Source organism: Artemia sp. Qi Xiang Cuo, chromosome 19, assembly GCF_049724085.1.
Source record: "Artemia sp. Qi Xiang Cuo chromosome 19, ASM4972408v1, whole genome shotgun sequence".
NCBI classification, from domain to species: domain Eukaryota; kingdom Metazoa; phylum Arthropoda; class Branchiopoda; order Anostraca; family Artemiidae; genus Artemia; species Artemia sp. Qi Xiang Cuo.
Genome location: NC_142812.1, coordinates 20,869,395 through 20,888,568, shown reverse-complemented (window position 1 = coordinate 20,888,568; position 19,174 = coordinate 20,869,395). Strand labels below are relative to the sequence as shown.

Below are 19,174 nucleotides of genomic sequence, written 5' to 3'. Positions count from 1 at the left end.
TTAAGGCCTTAGGATTAACAATAAAAATACAGAAATAAAATTAAAAATATCTCGTTCCAAGTGCTTTTTAGTTTGGTACTAAATAACAACGCCAATTTTTGTTCAACTGAAATTAAGGAGCAACATCAAAAAAAACAAATTATTGAACATAAGAGGGAGCCAACTCCTCAACCATTGATCATACGCTATATAAAAAATAGTTTTATTCCAATTAAATGGTCTTTTTGTTTTAAGAGTTGTTCTTGAAGTATTGGGCCAAAATTCAAACTTTAGCTTAAAGAGTGGTGGCTGAGGAAGGGAAAGCCCCCTTCATATACAGTATAATTTCTGTATATTTTAAGTTTTAATATTGTTCATCACTTTCAGTTGAAGACTCATATCGGGGAATCCACCTTTTCTTCTTGTGAAAAATGTCCTCGGAAAATCCCTCCCACCGAAATTCCCTTCGGAAAAGTCCCACCCCGGTTAAAGTTAGCCCCTCCCCTTCTCAGGTTTATGATTAGGTAATGATCAATCCAAACTTTGTTCAACAGCGGAAAAACACCATGGACCTTTGCTATTCTGCTTATCACATCTTCATTGCACCCACCGTCTTTACTATTAATAATGCATAAATAGGTGAAGCTATCCATTAAATAGATCTTCTCGTTACCCAAGTCACCTTTTCATTTTTAATTACTGCTAGTCCTACTGACCTTTAATTTTTAAACCTATTCTTGCACCCTGATCTTGCGAATCCTCTAAAACCTTATTCATTTTACCATCACCTCATCTAGGATGCTTAAATCATCACTATAATCGAAGTATAAGATATATTTGCTTCCCCATTTGATTTCGTGCTACTAACCTCACTTCCTCCCTTAACCGCAGCTAGCACTAATCATTTTAATGTACTGAATGGTATACTATAAAAGGATAGGACCTATGGCAAATATCTTCTATCAGCTGAATCAAACGCTTGCTTATAGTCTATAAAACTGAGAACGAGAGATGACAATGGTGCTTCTCAATTATTTATCCAAGAGTGAAAATGTGGTCATAGCACTCTCTGTCTTTCCTAGAACCACACGATTTGCGGTCTGCATACCACAAAAAATATGATAATACCTTCATTATTATCACACTCACTATTGTCACTTTTCCTATGGAAAGGTTTAATTAGTCTTTTTTCTAAAATCGCTAGATACTTCCCATTTTTCAAAATTCAATGTTCACAATCTCCAGTAACTTATTTCTAACCTCATCCGTCTAAATTTAAAAAAAAATCATTAAAATACCTCCAAATTAAAAAAAAATCATTTACTACACTATCAGTACCTGGGGTCTTATTATTTTTTATCTTTGTAGTACTGCTACTAATTCTTCCTTAAAAAATAAACCTTCTTTTAATGCTAAAATGTCACAAACCTCATTCTTTTCTTTATTTTTCCCCTTGACTCTATCAGGACATTCTTAAAATGGTCTACACGTCTATTTTCAACTCTTTCTTTAGCAGCAATTGTGACCCTGTTCCTATGTTTAACGGTGAAAAGTCCAGTTCGACTAGTCCCTCTCAATTCATTAACATGCCAGTACAGTATTTTACTATCTTAAAATTTTGCTCTCAGTTAGCGTCACTCGGGCCCCTATTTTGGACTCCTATTTTGAAAGGGAAAGAAATATTTGTTACGCAAATCAACACAGTATCTAGGGGGATTGAAGGGGTATTTTGAATCGCAGTATGCTGTCAAAATCAAGTAGAAGCTATCATAGGCACCGCAATAGCGCTGCCTAAGTAAAGAACGATGTTGGCACAATGTATTTTTTTTTTCCATACCAGGGCACTTCGTATCGAAGGAGTTGTCGTAGAAACTTCAAAATAGGCTCATTCGATTGGAAATTGGAATGGCTAGTACCCTCTTTTATAGTCGAAATTGATTAGAAAGCAACAAACACCTCTTCCACGCCCACCATTTCCCCAGACACATCTAATCAAAATTTTGAGATAACCATTTTGTTCAGCGTAGTTGATTTCCCGATAGAAATTATGTTTTGAGGAGGACATCCCCCCACAGCCCTCAGGGCAAGGGTTGTAAGTTATGCCCTGGGGGCATATACGGTTTTTAAAGAAATCTTGGTCGTAGAAACTTCAAAAAGGGCTCATTCGATCGGAAATTCAAAGCGCTAGTGCCTTTTTTCATAGTCGAAAGTGATTGGAGGGCAACTAATCCTTGTCTCATACCCACCTTTTCCCCAAACACATCCAATCAAAATTTTGACATAGACATTTTGTTTGACGTATTTAAAAAGTCTGGAAATTATGTTTTTGAGGATGACACTTCCCCCACAGCCCTCAGGGCAATTGTTGTACGTCATTCCTTGGGGGCATATAAGGTTTTTTTTATAGAAAGTGTTGTCGTAGAAACTTCAAAAAGACCTCAGTCGATTGGAAACTGAAAGGACTAACGCCCTTTTTAATGGTCGAAAGTGATTGGAGGGCAAGTAACCCCCCTCTCATGCCCACCATTCCCCAAACAGATCTAATCAAAATTTTGTGATAGCCAGTTTGTTCAAAGTAGTTGAAAGGTCCAGAATTTATGTCTTTGAGGATTACAAGACACTCCCTCCACAGCCCTCAGGGCAAGGGTTGTCGGTTTTGCCCTGGGGTCATATAAGGTTTTTATAGAAAGCGTTGTCTTAGAAACTTCAAAAAGGGTTCATTCAGTTGGAAATTGAAAGGGATAGTGCTCTTTTTAATAGTCGAAAGTGATTGGAGGGCAACTTACCCCCCTCTCATGCCCAATATTTCCCCAAGCACATCTAGTCAAAAGTTGGAGGTCGCCATTTTGTTCAACATCGTTGAAAGTCTGGAATTAGGACTTTGAGGCTGACACCCCCCCCCCCCTAGCCCTCAGGGCATGGGTTGTAAGTTATGCCCTGGGGCATATAAGGTTTTTATAGAAAGCGTTGTCTTAGAAACTTCAAAAGGGTTCATTCGATTGAAAATTGAAAGGACTAGTACCCTTTTTTAATAGTCGAAAGTGATTGGAAGGCTTGACATTTTTATAGTAAACAGCGATGTGGTTACAATGTATTATTTTTTTTATTTTTTTTTATAGACCAGGGCACTTTGTATAAAAGGAGTTATCGTATAAACTTCGAAAAGGGCTCATGCGATTGAAAATAGAAAGGGCTAGTGATGTTTTTAATCGTTCAAAGTGATTGGAGGGCAACTAATCCCTCTCCCACGTCCACCCTCCCATTTGCCCATTATGTTTAAAAACTAAATGTTGTCATTAAATCAAAATGCACTGTGTTAATGCTAATTCCCAAAAAGATGTCTCAACAGTATCCCAAGAACGACTGAGGGTATTATGTTCAAAATTTCGGGGCTACTTCTGCTCTTAAAATTTAACCAAATCAGAATAGCGTAAGTGTATCCAAGCTATCAAAGAGAGTAAACAGATTTTTTACGAATGGTATCAAGTTTTCTATTTCAGGTCAACTAGAGGAGGAATGAAGCTAAATTAAACACTACTATTTGTTTTCAGATTTTTAAAAGGGTGTATTCTGTTAAAAATTGCTGAAAAATTATCTCCAGCATACAAATAGCAGGCCAAACTATAAAGTCTAAAAAAATGAAAAGATTTAAACTATTATTTTCTTTTTCCCTGAAAAGACTGTGTCAATATAAAACGAAGAGAAATTGAATAAAACTTTCCACAAATTAGTTTTTTCAAGGAAAAGTAAAGAACTCCATTAAACCAAAAATGAGCAAAAATAAAATCAAATAATCTACCAAGCGTGAAACTACCACAAATCAGCATCGATAAATATATGAAACCCGAAACGAACAGAAATTACAAAAAATAACCGAGACAAACTCAAAACCGGCAGAAGTAAACATGAGTAGGGCTCAAAACCCCTTTGCCTTCCCAAGGCCAGAACATAATTTGCACTTTACTGAAAAAAATACAAATGAATGGGTATTATCATTTTAATATACATAGACAGATATTTATTAATAAAAATGCTAATATTATTTGATTTATTAAAGTTATAAAAGTAAAAACATGTGGAAATTTTTTTTTTAATTAATCTTAAACAAAGCACCCTGTCCGTGAAGGCTGAAGAGATCTGAAGAGTTTCAACATTATTCATGAATTTAATTTGATTACAAGCTGAGAAACAAATGTGGTCGTATTGGTTCATAACGTCTTATTGTGTAGTTATCGAAATTTTACCATTTTGGTTGTATTGAAATGTAACACGAAAAGATTCTTTTAATATAACGGTGGACTAAGGTGGTTTTTTTTTGTTTTTTTTTTTTTTTTTAATTGAGAAGATCTAAGGAAAGTGAAAAATTTTAATTTAAATATCACAAGTATCTTAAAAAATTTAAAAAAAAATCGCAAATCCATTTTTGTTGAAAGGACTTCCATATGAAAGTCCATGATTTTTGGCAGTAGCGGGCAACAAATTAAAGAAAAAGTTGAAGAAGAAAAAATATAGGTGAAAAATCATCAAAATTAAGCTAAAAATATATGGCACCAAAAGTTTAAGAAGGTTTAGTTTTCCTTTGAAAGGATAATTGGCTTTGGGAACCAACACATTATTATTGTTTAAGTTTTTACGGACGAAAGCGTTGTCAAATTCTACGAGTTAGTTTTTCTTATCTTCCAAGGGTAAAACTACCACAAATCACCATTCGTAAATAAATGAAACCCGAAACGAACAGAAATTGCAGTAGATAGCCAAGTCGAACTTAAAACCCGCAAAAATTAAAAGGATTGGGCTGACAACCCTCATGTCTTCTCAAGACCAGAACATAATTTGCGCTTTATTAACAAATAACAAAAAAAACGTGGATTGTCAGTTTAATATACATATACTGATAGTTATTCCTTAAAGTCTTAATACTGCTTTATTTTTTTATAAGTCAAAAAAGGGAAAACATTTAAAATGTATTTTGTTTTCAGTAAATTTCAAATTGTGTTCTGGTCTTGAGGTGGTGTGGGGGTTATCATCTCTACTCATGTTCATTTTTGCTCGTTTTGAGTTTGAGTCGGTTATTTATTGTAATTTCTGTTCGTTTTGGGTTTAATCAATTTATTGGGATTTGTGGTAGTTTTACGCTGTGGTAGTTCCTCCGTGGAAGTTTTCCATTAAAATTCACCCCCCCACCCATCCCCTATTTGAAAGTTGCTTCCGCAGCAATTTCCCTCTTGAAAGTATATCCCATAAAAAATCTCCCCCCTCCATCCACAGAAAGACACTATGCAATGCCAACCCAGTAAAAACTTCCCCTGTACGAGTCCCCTTAACATCTCCACATCTAAAATTGTGTCGGTTAAGACAAATCGAAATAGTTTTGTATTGAAATTCTAGCAAATTTCCCCAATGTAAAATTTTCCCTGGAAAGTTTAGCCCCCGGAAACTTCCATCCCCCCGGAAAATTCTCCCTGTGGGAAATCCCCACAGGAGAAAATCCACCTGCCCCCCTTGAAAAGTGTCTGTATACTTCTCAATAGCAAATGCTATGCATAAACAATGGACAAACCTCATTACAGACCTCTCTCCAAGGTTGTGAGGGGTCGTGTTATCCCCGTTAATAACAATCCATCTCCCCATTCACTTAAAATTATATAGCAAAATTTTTTTTGAACATTTTTTGTAAAAAAAAACAACTATTGCTGTTCAAAAAATCTGAATATTCAAATTTGTCTAAAATTTAAGTTATAGTCCAATATCTTAATTCTTAAGTAGAAGAACTGAAATCTACTTTAAAAGTACTCCTAATATTAACTAATAACATAGCTTCGTCATACGAAATCGAACTATAATTAATAATAATAAAAAAAACTTTTCCAAAAAGGAAGTCTGCAAAGAAAAATTAAGTCATATTAAAACCTAACGCTAGGAGAAGTAAAGTCATATAATACTTCAAACTTAAACCAAATAAAAATTACTATCAACTAAAGTGAAACTAAAAATGGATCGAAATCAAAATTAATTTTCATATTAAACATAAAGATAAGAGATACTGTCATTGATGAATAAATGGATCCACAAACAAAAATATTAAAATGAATGAAAGGGCCTTTACTTTTCTTTAGAAAACTTCTTTTTCAGAAATTTTTTTTTTAATTAATTTTTGTTCATTTTTGATTGCCAAAGTTTCAAATTTTTCAAAATTCTCTATTTCAAAAAATATTTTTTTTTTATTCTAAAATAAATTAACAGTTTTTGTAAGAACTAATAAATTAAACTGAATATTGGATATATAATGATATTAATTTTTGTTCATTTTTGATTGCCAAAGTTTCAAGTGTTTCGAAATTCCCTATTTCAAAATATGTTTTTATTATTTTAAAATAAATTAACAGCTTTGGTAAGAACTAATAAATTAAACTGAATATTGGATATATAATGATATTAATTGCTGAAAGTTCACTAGCTCAAAATTTTTTCACCCAGTCCGGATATAAAGCTTTGACGCCTCTAGGCCCAAGCGTTTTTGTCGCCCCGTTTTTGCAAGATTTTCGGAGAAATCCTCGAAGCTTCGGGAATAGTGAAAGCCGCAGGGCCTAGTGGGCCCTACAGGACGTATTACAGGATGGACAGGCTTAATCCCGTTGTGCGTGGGGGAGCTTCTTTTCTACGAGTCCTGGTCTGTTTCGCTGCAATTTTCATTTTAGTTTAATGTTGTAATAAGAAAAAAGAAACTATGTGTAATATAATTCCTCTTAGTAAAGCGCCTAATACGCAGTAGGTCTTATGCTTTTACCGTTAGAGAAACGGGCAGTAAACATACTCTTGTTTGTAGGAGACACCATTCAGTAGAAGTACATAAACCCTACTCCCTGAAAAAGACCGCGGTCTAACAACCAATCTTTAATCGATTTCTCACTTGTGTTTGAATGTCTTTTTACTCTTAAAAAGTGAACTAGAACCTTCAGTTTCCAATCAAATGAGTCCTCTCTGAAATTTATACGAGTATCCCTTTCATAAGAACCATATATGCCCCGTGGACATAACTTACACCGCCTGCCCATTGGCCCTAGGGGGTTGTGTCGACACCGGAGTTTTTGTTATCTGACCTTTGAATTCTTTTTAATGAAATGGCTGTCTCAAAATTTGTATCGAATGGGCGTGGGGGGGGACTAGTGCATTTCATTATCCACATGGTCCTCCACGGGAGGAATTTTTACTTGAGGGGAATTCTCCTTTAAAAACTATCCTCGGGTGGGGGCATTTAGAAATAAAGGAATACAAAAACAAGTTTTCAGCTAAAAATATGGAGTCGTGTTAAAACTTAAACTGAACAGAGATTATTCTCTATGTAAGAGGGTCTGCCCCCTCTACCCCTCGCTAATTACATTACAAAGAAAAACGCTGGGAATGAAATTGTTAGAGCAATAAAGGATGTCGTAATTTAATACCTTTTCAAGTTCAGGTTGTTTTACTCAATAAATATAAAAACTCTATAATCCAGAAAAATCTCAAAGGGCCCAGAGGCCCGTTAACTGGAAAAAAAAATTAACACTACAATATGTATCAATTGCAGGTCTTGGCAAAAATAAATAAGAAGTACTATTCACACGAAGATAAACGATCTCCACATCACCTAACAACAAAAACAAATCTCACTTTGTCAGCGACATCCAGGGCTCGGGAGTTTATATATATATATATATATATATATATATATATATATATATATATATATATATATATATATATATATATATATATATAGGTTCATGATAAAATAGACCTTTCAACATGATAAAATAGACCTTTCATTATATGCATGATAAATTAGGTTCTTCTGGAGCTCCTCATAAACACGCAAGTTACATAGACTGATCTGATGTCTTTGAAGAAAAAAGGGTGTGGGAGGGTAGCTAGTTAATGTTTTCATTTAGTTAAAGAGGGCTCTAGAGCTTTTCAACTCTCTTTAAACGTGGTTATTGCCTGTCTTCTAGGACCATTGGTTCAACGCAATCATCCCTGGGGAAAAAAACCACATGTATAATCTGTCTTCTGCCAAAACATATAAAATTCCACATTTCCGGAGATAAAAGTTTGAATCCTCTACACTACACTAAGGTTTTCTGATATATTGAACCTGCTAGTATGATTTTCAATAAGTTCACTTAAATTTTAGGAGGTATTTTCCCCTTTTTCTAACATCAAACAAATTTTTCTCATGCTTGTAGCTCTTGATAGGTTAACTTAAACTGGATAAATTTTATACATTTGAAATCAGCCAAAAAGTCAATTCTTTTTATGTATCTCCTGTCAATAAAAATCTTATAATTTTGGTTAATATGGGCCGAATTGCTCCTTACCGTTCGTAACAAGGCAAACTACCGCAAAATTATTTTGCATTCCCAAAGCATTGCGAGGCGCAAGGTCCTACCCAGAGGTGGGGTTTCCCCCCCCCCCCCCCAAAAAAAATAATTATCTGACTCGTAAAAACGTAACAAAAATAGATATAAACAAATGTTGCATGCGTTTTTTGAGTTTTATGTGTGTAAACTCCCTCCCCCCCCCGAATTTTTTTTTATTAATAAAACTCCCTCCGAAAAAAAAAATCCTTGGTACGGCTTTGGCGAGATGTAATGTTAAACGGATCAGGGAAAAGAGGGCAAGGGAGACGAGTTACTCTCCAGTCCCTTTTGACTCTTAAAAAGAGAACTAGAACTTTCAGTTTTCAATCGAATGAACCCCTTCCGAAGTTTATATGACCACTCCTTTTATAAAAACCTTATTTGCCCCTGGGCCATAATTTACAACACTTTCCCCCGGGTTCTGGGGGTTTGTGTAAACATCGGAGTTTTTATTATATGAACTTTGATCAATGACTAACTTTGACAAAATGACTATCTCAAAGTTTTCATCAGATACATGTGGGGGAAAAGGGCGTCAGCGGGGGGGGGGTAGTTGCCCTCCAATCCCTTTGGACTCTTAAAAAGGGCACGAGAGCTTCCAATTTCCAATCGAATGAGCCCCCTACGAAATTTACACGGCCACCCCTTCCGCATGAAGTGCCTCTGGGGAAAAAAAATAAAATGGAACATTATATGGCCTTTTCTTTAGGCAACGGTACAGCATTGTCTCTGATAAAGCATTTTCACTAATATTCATAACACCATTTTCAACTTTTTTCCCTGAGATACCATCAGTGACTCCAAAAACTATTTCCCCAAAGTTATTCCATTCATCTTCTACATTGTCACTTTTTGAAGATAATTAAATTTAAATAAAACTATTTCCAAATGAAAGTAATGAGCAACATTAAAACTCAAAATGAACCGAAATAATACCGTATATGAATGGGTTGCCCCCCTCCTTAACACCTTACTCTTCCCGCTAGAGTTTTTAAGCACTTTTAAAAAAGCTTCCGAGTCTAACTTAACGGCCATTGTGTTTCAGGAGTCATTCTTACAAAATTAGACCAAACAGTCAATCTTTAGCGTAAAGAGCATGGTATTGAGGATGGAAGAACCCCATTTGTATACGGAATAATTTCTGTTCGTTTCAAGTTTTAATGTTGCGCCTTACTTTCAGTTGAAACAAATTCTTTTATTTAATTTCTGATCGATTTCAAATAATGCCGGTAAATTTTGTTCGCCCTCAATGAAAATTCCCTCCCCTCTCGGAAAACTCCTCTGTGGAAAGTTCCTCCCACGGAAAATACGCCACCCGTAAAATTCCTTCCGGACAATTCCATTCTCGCTGAAAATTCCCCCCACCCTCCGTAAATTTCTTGCAGAAGATTCAGCCTAAAAAATTCTTCTCTACATACTTTCATTTAAAAAATACCAAGTTATAATCGTTTTTCGAATACTCCGAAATTCCCCCCTTCCGTGAAAAACTGTTTCCTTGAAATCCAAACAAGCTGAAATTTTCCCCCGGACAGTATCCCTGAACATCTCTCATCCAAAATCTAGTAGGCAAAGAGGAAATATGACAAATAAAAAGGAATTCTTATTTCAATCCTGTCAAATCCCCCAGCGTAAAATTTCCCCTGGAAAGTTCACCCCCGAAATTTTCCCTTCACACGGAAAATTATCCCCAAGGACATCCACCCCAAGCACAATTCCTCCCTCCAAAAAATCGTCTGCATACTTCCTAATAACAAATACTATAGGTAAACAATGGCCAAATTTTATAACTTAAAGATTTATCACCAGGGGCTGGATGGGGGGTCGTGTTATCTCCAAAGGCATAGTAATGGGGCTTTTTAACGCTGAAAAAAATGGCTAACTCAGAATTTTGATCAAACGATTTTGGGGAAAATTGGGTGTGGGTGTTTGCTAGGTGCCCTACAATCTTTTTAGTCGCTTAAAAAAGGCACCAAAACTTTTAATTTCCCTTTGAATTTTTCCTTTTCCCTATATTCTAGGCCTATTGGTTTCATGCAATCACCCCTGGAAAAAATTAAAGAATAAAAAAAAAAAATAAATAAATAAACACGCATCCGTGATCTTTCTTCTGACTAAAAAAAAACCACAAAATTCCACATTTATGCCAATGAGAGATTGAAACTTCTAAAATAGGGTTCTCGGATCCGTTGAATCTAATGTTATGATTTTCATTAAGTTTCTTTGACTTCCAGGGGGTCTCCCCCTTTTTTGAAAATCAGGCAAACTTTCTCAGGCTCGTAACTTTTGATGGGTAACACTAAACATAATGACACTTATATATTCGGAATCAGCACAACAAGCCAATTCTTTTTATATATCTAATGATGTAAAAAAACAAAAACGTTATTTAGAGTTTCAGTTGCTATTGAGCCGCGTCGGTCCTTATTTACAGTTCGTTACCACTAACTAGTTGATTTTCTAAATCTTTACACCCTTAAGTAGTTAAGTATTTTTGAAGAATTTTAACGAAATATAATTTGGACTTGATTAGAAATTGGTTTCTCACCTTGGATCAAAAGAACCGCATCTTTTTTAAGCATATAGAAATATCAGTTATTATGAAGCATTTAATAATATATTTGATATTAGTGTAAAGTTTAGATTGTATAAGTTAATTTTAAAGATTATTAAGAAATTAAGAATATACAAAAAAAAAAAAAACATAAAAACAAAACAAACATAATCGAAAGCAAAAGAGCTGAAAAGCTTAGGTTTTTTTCGAAGAAGTGACAAAGAAGGTAACCTTTTGAATTAAAGAGGTAGCTTGGTTGCCTTTCTTAGCAACTTATTTCTAAAATAAGCCCTTGGTTGCTTTGAGGTGCTTAGATCTTACTGCCCATATTCATTAAAACATGGTCTGAGTTACTTTGGCCGGTGTTTTGGGGCGCAGCTAAGCGTCAGAACTTAATATACATGATCACAGAGAACCTTAGATTGGAATTATTTTAATTTTCTGGGAAATTTCCGGAAAAGAAATTTTCAGAAGATTTTTTGGAACTCATAGTACATAGAGGGCAAGTTTTTAGTATCTATGGAATAAGAAAGTACTGGGGCTTTCCTTGGTTTATCATGGGTGTTTTTTGGGGGGAAATCGTATCAAGAATATTTTAATGCTTTGCACGTAAGTTAAAACTAAAAGGCTTGCAAAATTGTCGAGCAAAAAAAAATATTATAAAAAAGTTCCTGGCTTCCGAACAACTTAGTAAAGGATGGCCCGAACTTTTTGCGCTTAGTTCCGTATTTAACCACTAAATTAGCGCTGTTTGTTTATATGGCCAAGTGGCCATTATTGAAAAAAAAATAAAAGAAGAAAATGCTTAGTGGCTTAAAATATTCTAAATTACTAAAAAACCTTTTTGGGGTGCATTTTTGTGCAAAGCTCTTATCAAATCAACATTTATGTCCAACAGGTTGTTTTTATTTAATTCTTTGCCTATTTTCAGGTAATTGGTATGCAGCCATGCCTGCTGATAGTTTCCTAAACGTCATTACAATCTACAAGCAGTTAATCGTGGGAGTAGCTGAAACGTTAAGTGACGAACTATCTGTAAGTTGTATAATCATGTGCACATTTTATTTGTTTCTCATTTTATGATTTGTTTCTCATGTTTGTTTGCTCTGTTTGCTCTGTTTGTTTCTCATTTTATGATTTGACAGCCTTCATGAATTCAGACTAATAATTTGCCTTTTTTCTGCATAGTTTAAAATATCCGGCACTACATCTATTCGCTAAGTAATCTGTAAATAATGTGGAAAAACTTATTGAACCTAAAACCTTTTTTTTCAAAAAATTGCAACGTCGTTAAGAAGATAAAGTACAGGGTTTGCCCGGAAAATAGGACTGATTTACTTTTGCCACGACTGTACTTCGGAGCGTGCGCGCTGCGACTGGATTCGGTAGAGGGCTATCAAGCCTGACGGTAATCAAGCAGACCTACCCAGAAGTTGCTTTAGCAAGAAGTGGTGTGTTTCGGTGGCAAAAGGCCTTTTAGAGGGCCAGGAAGAGGTCGCCGATGAAAACCATGCTGGAGGACCTTCGACTTCGACAAAAACCGACAATGTGACTCGTTCTGGAAAAGTTTTGAATTCAGACCGTCGAATAAGTATTCGTTTAATTGCCTAAATGTTAAATTTACCAAAATCTGTCGTTCATAATATTGTGACAGTACATTTGAACATGCGCAAGAAGTGCGCAAAGATGGTCCCAAAAGTGCTCACTGACGACCAGAAATTGCGGCGAGTGGAAGTGTGCCAAGAAAATTTGAACATGTGTGAAAGTGATCCCCAAGTTTTAAATAACGTAGTCACAGGTGACGATTGCTGGATCTTTGAGAATAATCCCGAGACAAAGAGGCAATCTTCCGAGTGCCACACGTCGGCTTCTCCTCGCCCAAAAAAGGCAAGAATGAGCAAATCCAAAGTGAAAACAATGCACATTGTCTTTTTGACATCAAAGGCATCGTCCACCATGAATTTGTTCCTCCTGGACAAACCGTCAACGCCAAGTCTTATGTGGAAGTGCTCAAGAGACTCAAACGAAGAGTCAATCGGGTTGGAAAAGACATTGCAGCCGACTGGAAGTTGCTCCACGACAACGCCCCGGCTCACACCGCCTTTCCCGTGAACATCTTTCTGACCAAGGCTGGCATCCCAACGCTTGCGCAGCCGCCCTACAGCCCAGATGTGGTCCCCCGGACTTTTTTTGTTTCCTTGCCTGAAAATGCCGTTGAAAGGGAAGTATTTTGAGGCGTCAGAGGGGATCCAAGCAGCATGCACCGCGACTCTCAAGGCTATTCTGGAAAATGCCGACTGTGATGTCTTCAATGCTTGGAAATCGCGCTGGCGGTGCTGCATTGACGCAGAAGGAGCTTATTTTAAAAGTTTGTAAAGAATTGTAATGATTAGCTCAATAAATGTTTTTAAATCGACTCAGTCCTATTACTTTCTGGACAAACCCTGTTAGAGATCTTCTTCGAGGGTTCCACCCATAAATAACCAGACTGTAAAATATTTTAAAGAGTAACATGGGCAATGATTGCTAGGTAGTTTGGTCTTTGCTAGTCTTGCTAAGAAAATACAACGGCTTTTTCTATTTGTAATATAGATTATCATAAAATGAGTTAATCTACAGAAATAGTTGTGAGGAAATTTTCTTAAGCTCTTTGGTAACTCTTTTCAGTTTTACTCTGACGAAACCCAATAAAGGAGATCTAAATAAGGCATAAAGCATATGCCCTTATCTAAATAAGGGCATATGCTTTTAGTGCGGGAATTTTATGACAAATTCTTGTGGTCTTTAATCTTCCTAATTTACTTGAAGTATATAAGCATACTATTTCACATTTTCTAAAGCAAGTGTCCATTTGTTTTTTTTTTTGTTTTTTTTTTTTATGTTAAAATATCTCTCGCTTAATAATCTTAAAAGAAGGTACCTTTTGTTATTCTGATTCTCTTTTTGAATTTTTTGTGGAAGGATTGAAAGTTTTCAACTATTATAATAATAGAATAGGAAAAGGGTAAGTTTTGTTAAAATAATCTATTTTTGCGTAAATAACAGACGTTTTCCAAAATCAAAGATATTTTTATTAATTGTCTTTTTAGAATGCGGTTTTTACTTTGCATTTACTAAGGGGGCTGAAGCCGTCGTTCAGCGTCAATGATGGGTGCCACGAGATCTTGCTGTGGCTGGGGAACACTACAAAGTCACTGCCCTGCCGAGAACCCATTGCGCAGATTACCTACATTGACCGAGTCTCAAATGAAGACCTCCGATAACTACTCCGTTGCCCCCCCCACCATCATGGACCGGGTCAGAAGCCAACATTTCCGCTGGCTTGGCCAAATCCAGTGAATGTCAGCCAACCAGCTTCTAAAAATCACATTCGAAGGAAGGGTTTACGGCACGCGCCCTGGAGGCCGACCTCGTAAGAGATGGACCGACAATTTCCCGGCCCATAATCTCCCCCAGCTACTTCGTCTAGTGCCAGATAGATCGAAATACTGTCACCGCATTCATCATTTGCTCAGAAGAGAAGAAGCCCCAATGTAGCCACAAAGGCCGGACGGGACTTAAGTCAAAGTTAGTCAAAATTCTCAGCTTAAATTTTGGAAATTCGGCAAGCAAATTCGCAAAGCATAGCATAAATTACACATGCAACCTGAACAAATGTATTTTAATCTAACCAAACCTATTTAACCTAATGAAAAAAAAACTATCATGAAAATAAAATGCTTCTTTAGCAAAACTGTGAAAAATACAACTCGGAAATATGCTCCCAGAATGCAAAAATGTCCTCAAGAATTGCATTAAAATAAACTTGGCCTTCTGCCTTTACTGCCACCCACCACATGTATAGGAAAGCATAGCACATATTAATTATGTAACCTAACCTAGGTACTTCCCCCCCTAAACCCTAGAAAACAATAGTTTACCTAGTATAAACGCAATGACAAACCACGGTTTACAGTCCATTTATCTATTGACAGATACTAGTTTGACTAGTTTCCTTTAGCTTTTATCCTATGCAATATTTCGCGTGTGTACCAGCTACTTGAAAAGTGCATATATATATATATATATATATATATATATATATATATATATATATATATATATATATATATATATATATATATATATATATATATATATATATATATATATATGACTTTATAAGGTTCCTTGTTGTTCTTACCTGGAAACTTAGTTTTATGTATAAGGTTTTTGGCAATGACACAAAAAGGATTCTCTCCTCCAGCACTAATTCCTAATCCCTTAAACCCTTTTCTCCAGTAGGCAGATCACCTTTAATTGTTTTACCGATTGGGTCGAAATCTACGGTGAAATAACGTTATGACTAGTGTATAAGACGTAAGTTATCACACAATAAGTTACCACTGGGTAACTTACCTGGTAGTGGTAAAGTTTTAGGTCGAACTTACTGGTAAGTTTCAAAAGTGGTAAGTTAAAGTTTTTGATGAAAAAAAATATTCTCAATTAAAACAAGTCAATTCCTAAGAGAGCTGCCACTTCACTAAAATCTATCGCAAGAAATTTTTCATTCATCAGATTCAATGCATGAGTCCTACCCCTTTGAGCTTATGCTGATATCGCTCTGTCGGAATACCTCTTCTTCATTTCCTGCCTGAGTAAAAAAAAGGGGATTCGTGATGAGTCAGTCAGTCTGAATAAATAAGGTTTTTATAGCAGAGGTAAATTTAATTCGGTGACTTTTAACTTGAATTTTTGGACTGGCTATCTCTAACTATAAAATAAATAATCAGTGAATTACATATCCGGGTATAATACGGGTAGTAAGGCCTATTAAAAAAAAAAAAAAATCCGTCCAATCTCTTCTAATCTAGCATTGCAATGGTGACACAGCAGCAACTAGTGCCCACACATAAATCTTTGGGGATTATCCCACTAGATTCTTAATTATTTCTGGATGAAGTGTCCTTATAAGGAGGTTTCCACAAGATCAAATTGAATTTTTTCTTTGGAATCTTGGTTTTCAAATGGATACTTGTGCTGGGTTTATCCAATGTTTTGACCTTTTATCTTATTTTACGATCTTATTAAATTCTGCCTCAATGTCTTAATTGTTTTCCATGCTATCTATCCGTCGATCACTGCATATGTGTATCAAATACTTTTCATGATTTATTGCGTTCGTTAGTATCAGGTAAAAAACACACATTTGATTTGTTGAACTGCTATTGTTACCAGCTTTTATTCTGTTTTATTGTTACCAGCATTTATTGCAGCTTTTTCTTAAAGGTAAGATTACATGATTAGTAAAACGATGTGGTTTCGAATACATTACACAATTTAGCGCATGGATTCGAGCCAGAAAAAAGTCTAGCAATGCGCAAAACGCTGCTTTTTTCGAACGATTACCTATTCAACAACATATTTTAATGATTCAAGCAGGACTTCCATTATCCCCGAATTTTTGGGGATTTCCCCGAAAATCACCCAATCACTGTGTCAACCCTAGTATCTATCCCAAGCGGCACATTGCGCAGTTTGTAGCTGATGAACTGGAACGAGTGGCTAAAGTTTGGTGCCTTGTAAGGACTGGAGACATGAATGCTTTGATTGGGATTGACGCTATTTGCCTTGATAATCTCAGTGTAAATAAACTTGCTACCTCATTAATGAAGAAAAAATATCCCTACTTTCAAACCATTGGGTGCATCCCTCACATTTTGAATCTACCATTGTGTCAATAATATCTTTAAGGTCATCACATTTGTCAGGTCTCATCACATGGCTCAAGTTGTCCTTAACAAAAAGCAGATTGCACTTCTTGGCAAAACTATCAGCCCAGAACTACCTATCAAAACTCGCTGGGGATCTATCTACCGTTTTTGCCAGTCTCAAAGGCCGAGGAAAGGAAAATCCACAAGCACCTAGAAAATAGGAGAATATTTGCATATGATCTGCCGCCCGCCCTGTCTGCAGCTACTCTCTATATACTATATATATATATATATATATATATATATATATATATATATATATATATATATATATATATATATATATATATATATATATATATATATATATATATATATATATATATATATATATATAATATATATATATATATATATATATATATATATATATATATATATATATATATATGCCGATCTCTCTCTATAGGATTAGTTGCCCTCCAATCACTTTCGACTATGCTTATTAAATATATCAAATTTTGTTTAAAATCTGAAAATCAAAATCAAATATATTAACGAATGTTGAAGTCTAAAATCACTTTTTAAAATGGATTAAAAATAGCTCAATTTTTATTGAAATAAAATTTATAGAATTTATATTGTGACTAAAATACATAAGCATAAATGTTTATCATCAATTATTTATCTAATATATATATATATATACATATGCCGATCTCTCTTCAACTCTTTCACTAATTGTGACCCCGTTCGTATCTTTAAATGGACCAAATCTACTTCGCCTATTCCTTATCCATTTATTAACATGCAAGTACAATATTTCACTTTTATGCCGTCTGGCTGTATGTTCAAGATCTTCAGCAATTTTACCCATACCATCCATTTCACACCCATTGTATTCAGATTTTATTTATTTCTCCGCGTTCTTTACATTCCTCTCATTTTAAAATGATCTATCACTCACATAATTCTTATACAAGCCCCTTCTCTCTATTAATCATAAAGCATTATACTAATATCCCATTATATATATTATAATGGGATAATATGTAATATATATTACAGGTTTTTAGAATATCTCAACTATAACTTACTGATGACTGCATTTTTGCGTTCGTCATTCATCACATCAAGAAAGAGACAGGCAAAGGGTATCTGCAACCTCTTCATCAACACGTTACTTGGTATCATCATCTTATGGTAAAAAGGAGCAATAACCAAGTACCTCAGAGCCTCAGGGTGATGCATAGTAATATCGTCATATTGAATATCAATCAAGTTCTCAACGTTAATAGCTTCTCATAATCATTGATCTGAATAAATGCTCTTTTTACTTTTTCGATGTCGACCCCGTGATTAGTAGATGAGCATCCGTAGTGACATTCACTTTTCAAAAAGGATCCGTTAAGACATGAATACGATTCAAACACGCCTTCAACCATACTAAAAATTAATTAAGAATTAATCAAGTTTTCCGATTGCCACATCTAAATTCCTTTCTGATTGCCACTGTTTAGATTTATTATTCAACATTTGAAAGATTAAAAATTTTGAAAAGACTTTAGTATGAAAAGACATTAAATTGCGGAGAACAAAAACGGGTAATTGTAAAAATATTTGTACAAATTTTAAGAAGAGATTACAACAATTCAAAAACCTTAAAAAAGAAACCCAAAAGTTTGTAGCTTAGAAGAAATCGGATTTGCTTGAATAATAAAATATTTTTGAAAAGATTCTGTATGAAAAGACATTAAATTGCTTAAAGAGCAAAAAACTGGTAATTGCAAAATATTTGTATATACACTAAGAAGCGAGGACGGAGTTTAGGACACAATAACGTGGAGCGCCACGTCATACTATTTTTATTTCATATTCCTTTAAAAAATTTCCAAGTAAAAAAAAAAAAAAAAAACAACAAAAAAACACATTTATAAATGTTGTATACGCAAGATCTTTTTAAAACAAATATTCAGTTTAATTTATTAGTTATTACCAAAACTGTTAATTTATTTTGGAATAAAAAAATATTTTGAAATAGGGAATTTTGAAAAACTTGAAACTTTGGCAGTCAAAAACGAACAAAAATTTTTGAATAGAAAAAAAACTTTCCGAAAAAGAAGTTTTTTTAAGAAAAGTAAAGGTCATTTCATTCATTTTAATATTTTTGTTTGTGGATCCATTTATTCATCAATGACAGTATCTCTTATCTTTATGTTTAATATGAAAATTAATTTTGATTTCGATCCATTTTTAGTTTCACTTTAGTTGATAGTAATTTTTATTTGGTTTAAGTTTGAAGTATTATATGACTTTACTTCTCCTAGCGTTAGGTTTTAATATGACTTAATTTTTCTTTGCAGACTTCCTTTTTGGAAAAGTTTTTTTATTATTATTAATTATAGTTCGATTTCGTATGACGAAGCTATGTTATTCGTTAATATTAGGAGTACTTTTAAAGTAGATTTCAGTTTTTCTACTTAAGAATTAAGATGTTGGACTATAACTGAAATTTTGGACAAATTTGAATATTCAAATTTTTTGAACAGCCATAG

At 34.6% G+C, this 19,174-nt stretch overlaps 1 protein-coding gene across 2 annotated transcripts in view; it reads left to right on the top strand.

Annotated features, from left to right (window-relative positions):
- LOC148940598 (putative E3 ubiquitin-protein ligase HERC4) overlaps nucleotides 1-16,932 on the top strand; it is a 38,626-nt gene extending 21,694 nt beyond the window's left edge. For both annotated transcript variants that reach the window (XM_089105218.1, XM_089105219.1), the window contains exons 3-4: nucleotides 11,858-11,961; nucleotides 16,677-16,932. In XM_089105218.1, the coding sequence (XP_088961344.1) occupies nucleotides 11,858-11,961; nucleotides 16,677-16,706 (134 nt within the window). In that variant the 3' untranslated portion in view covers nucleotides 16,707-16,932. The remainder of the gene's footprint in view (nucleotides 1-11,857; nucleotides 11,962-16,676) is intronic.
- The last annotated feature ends 2,242 nt before the right edge of the window (nucleotides 16,933-19,174 follow it).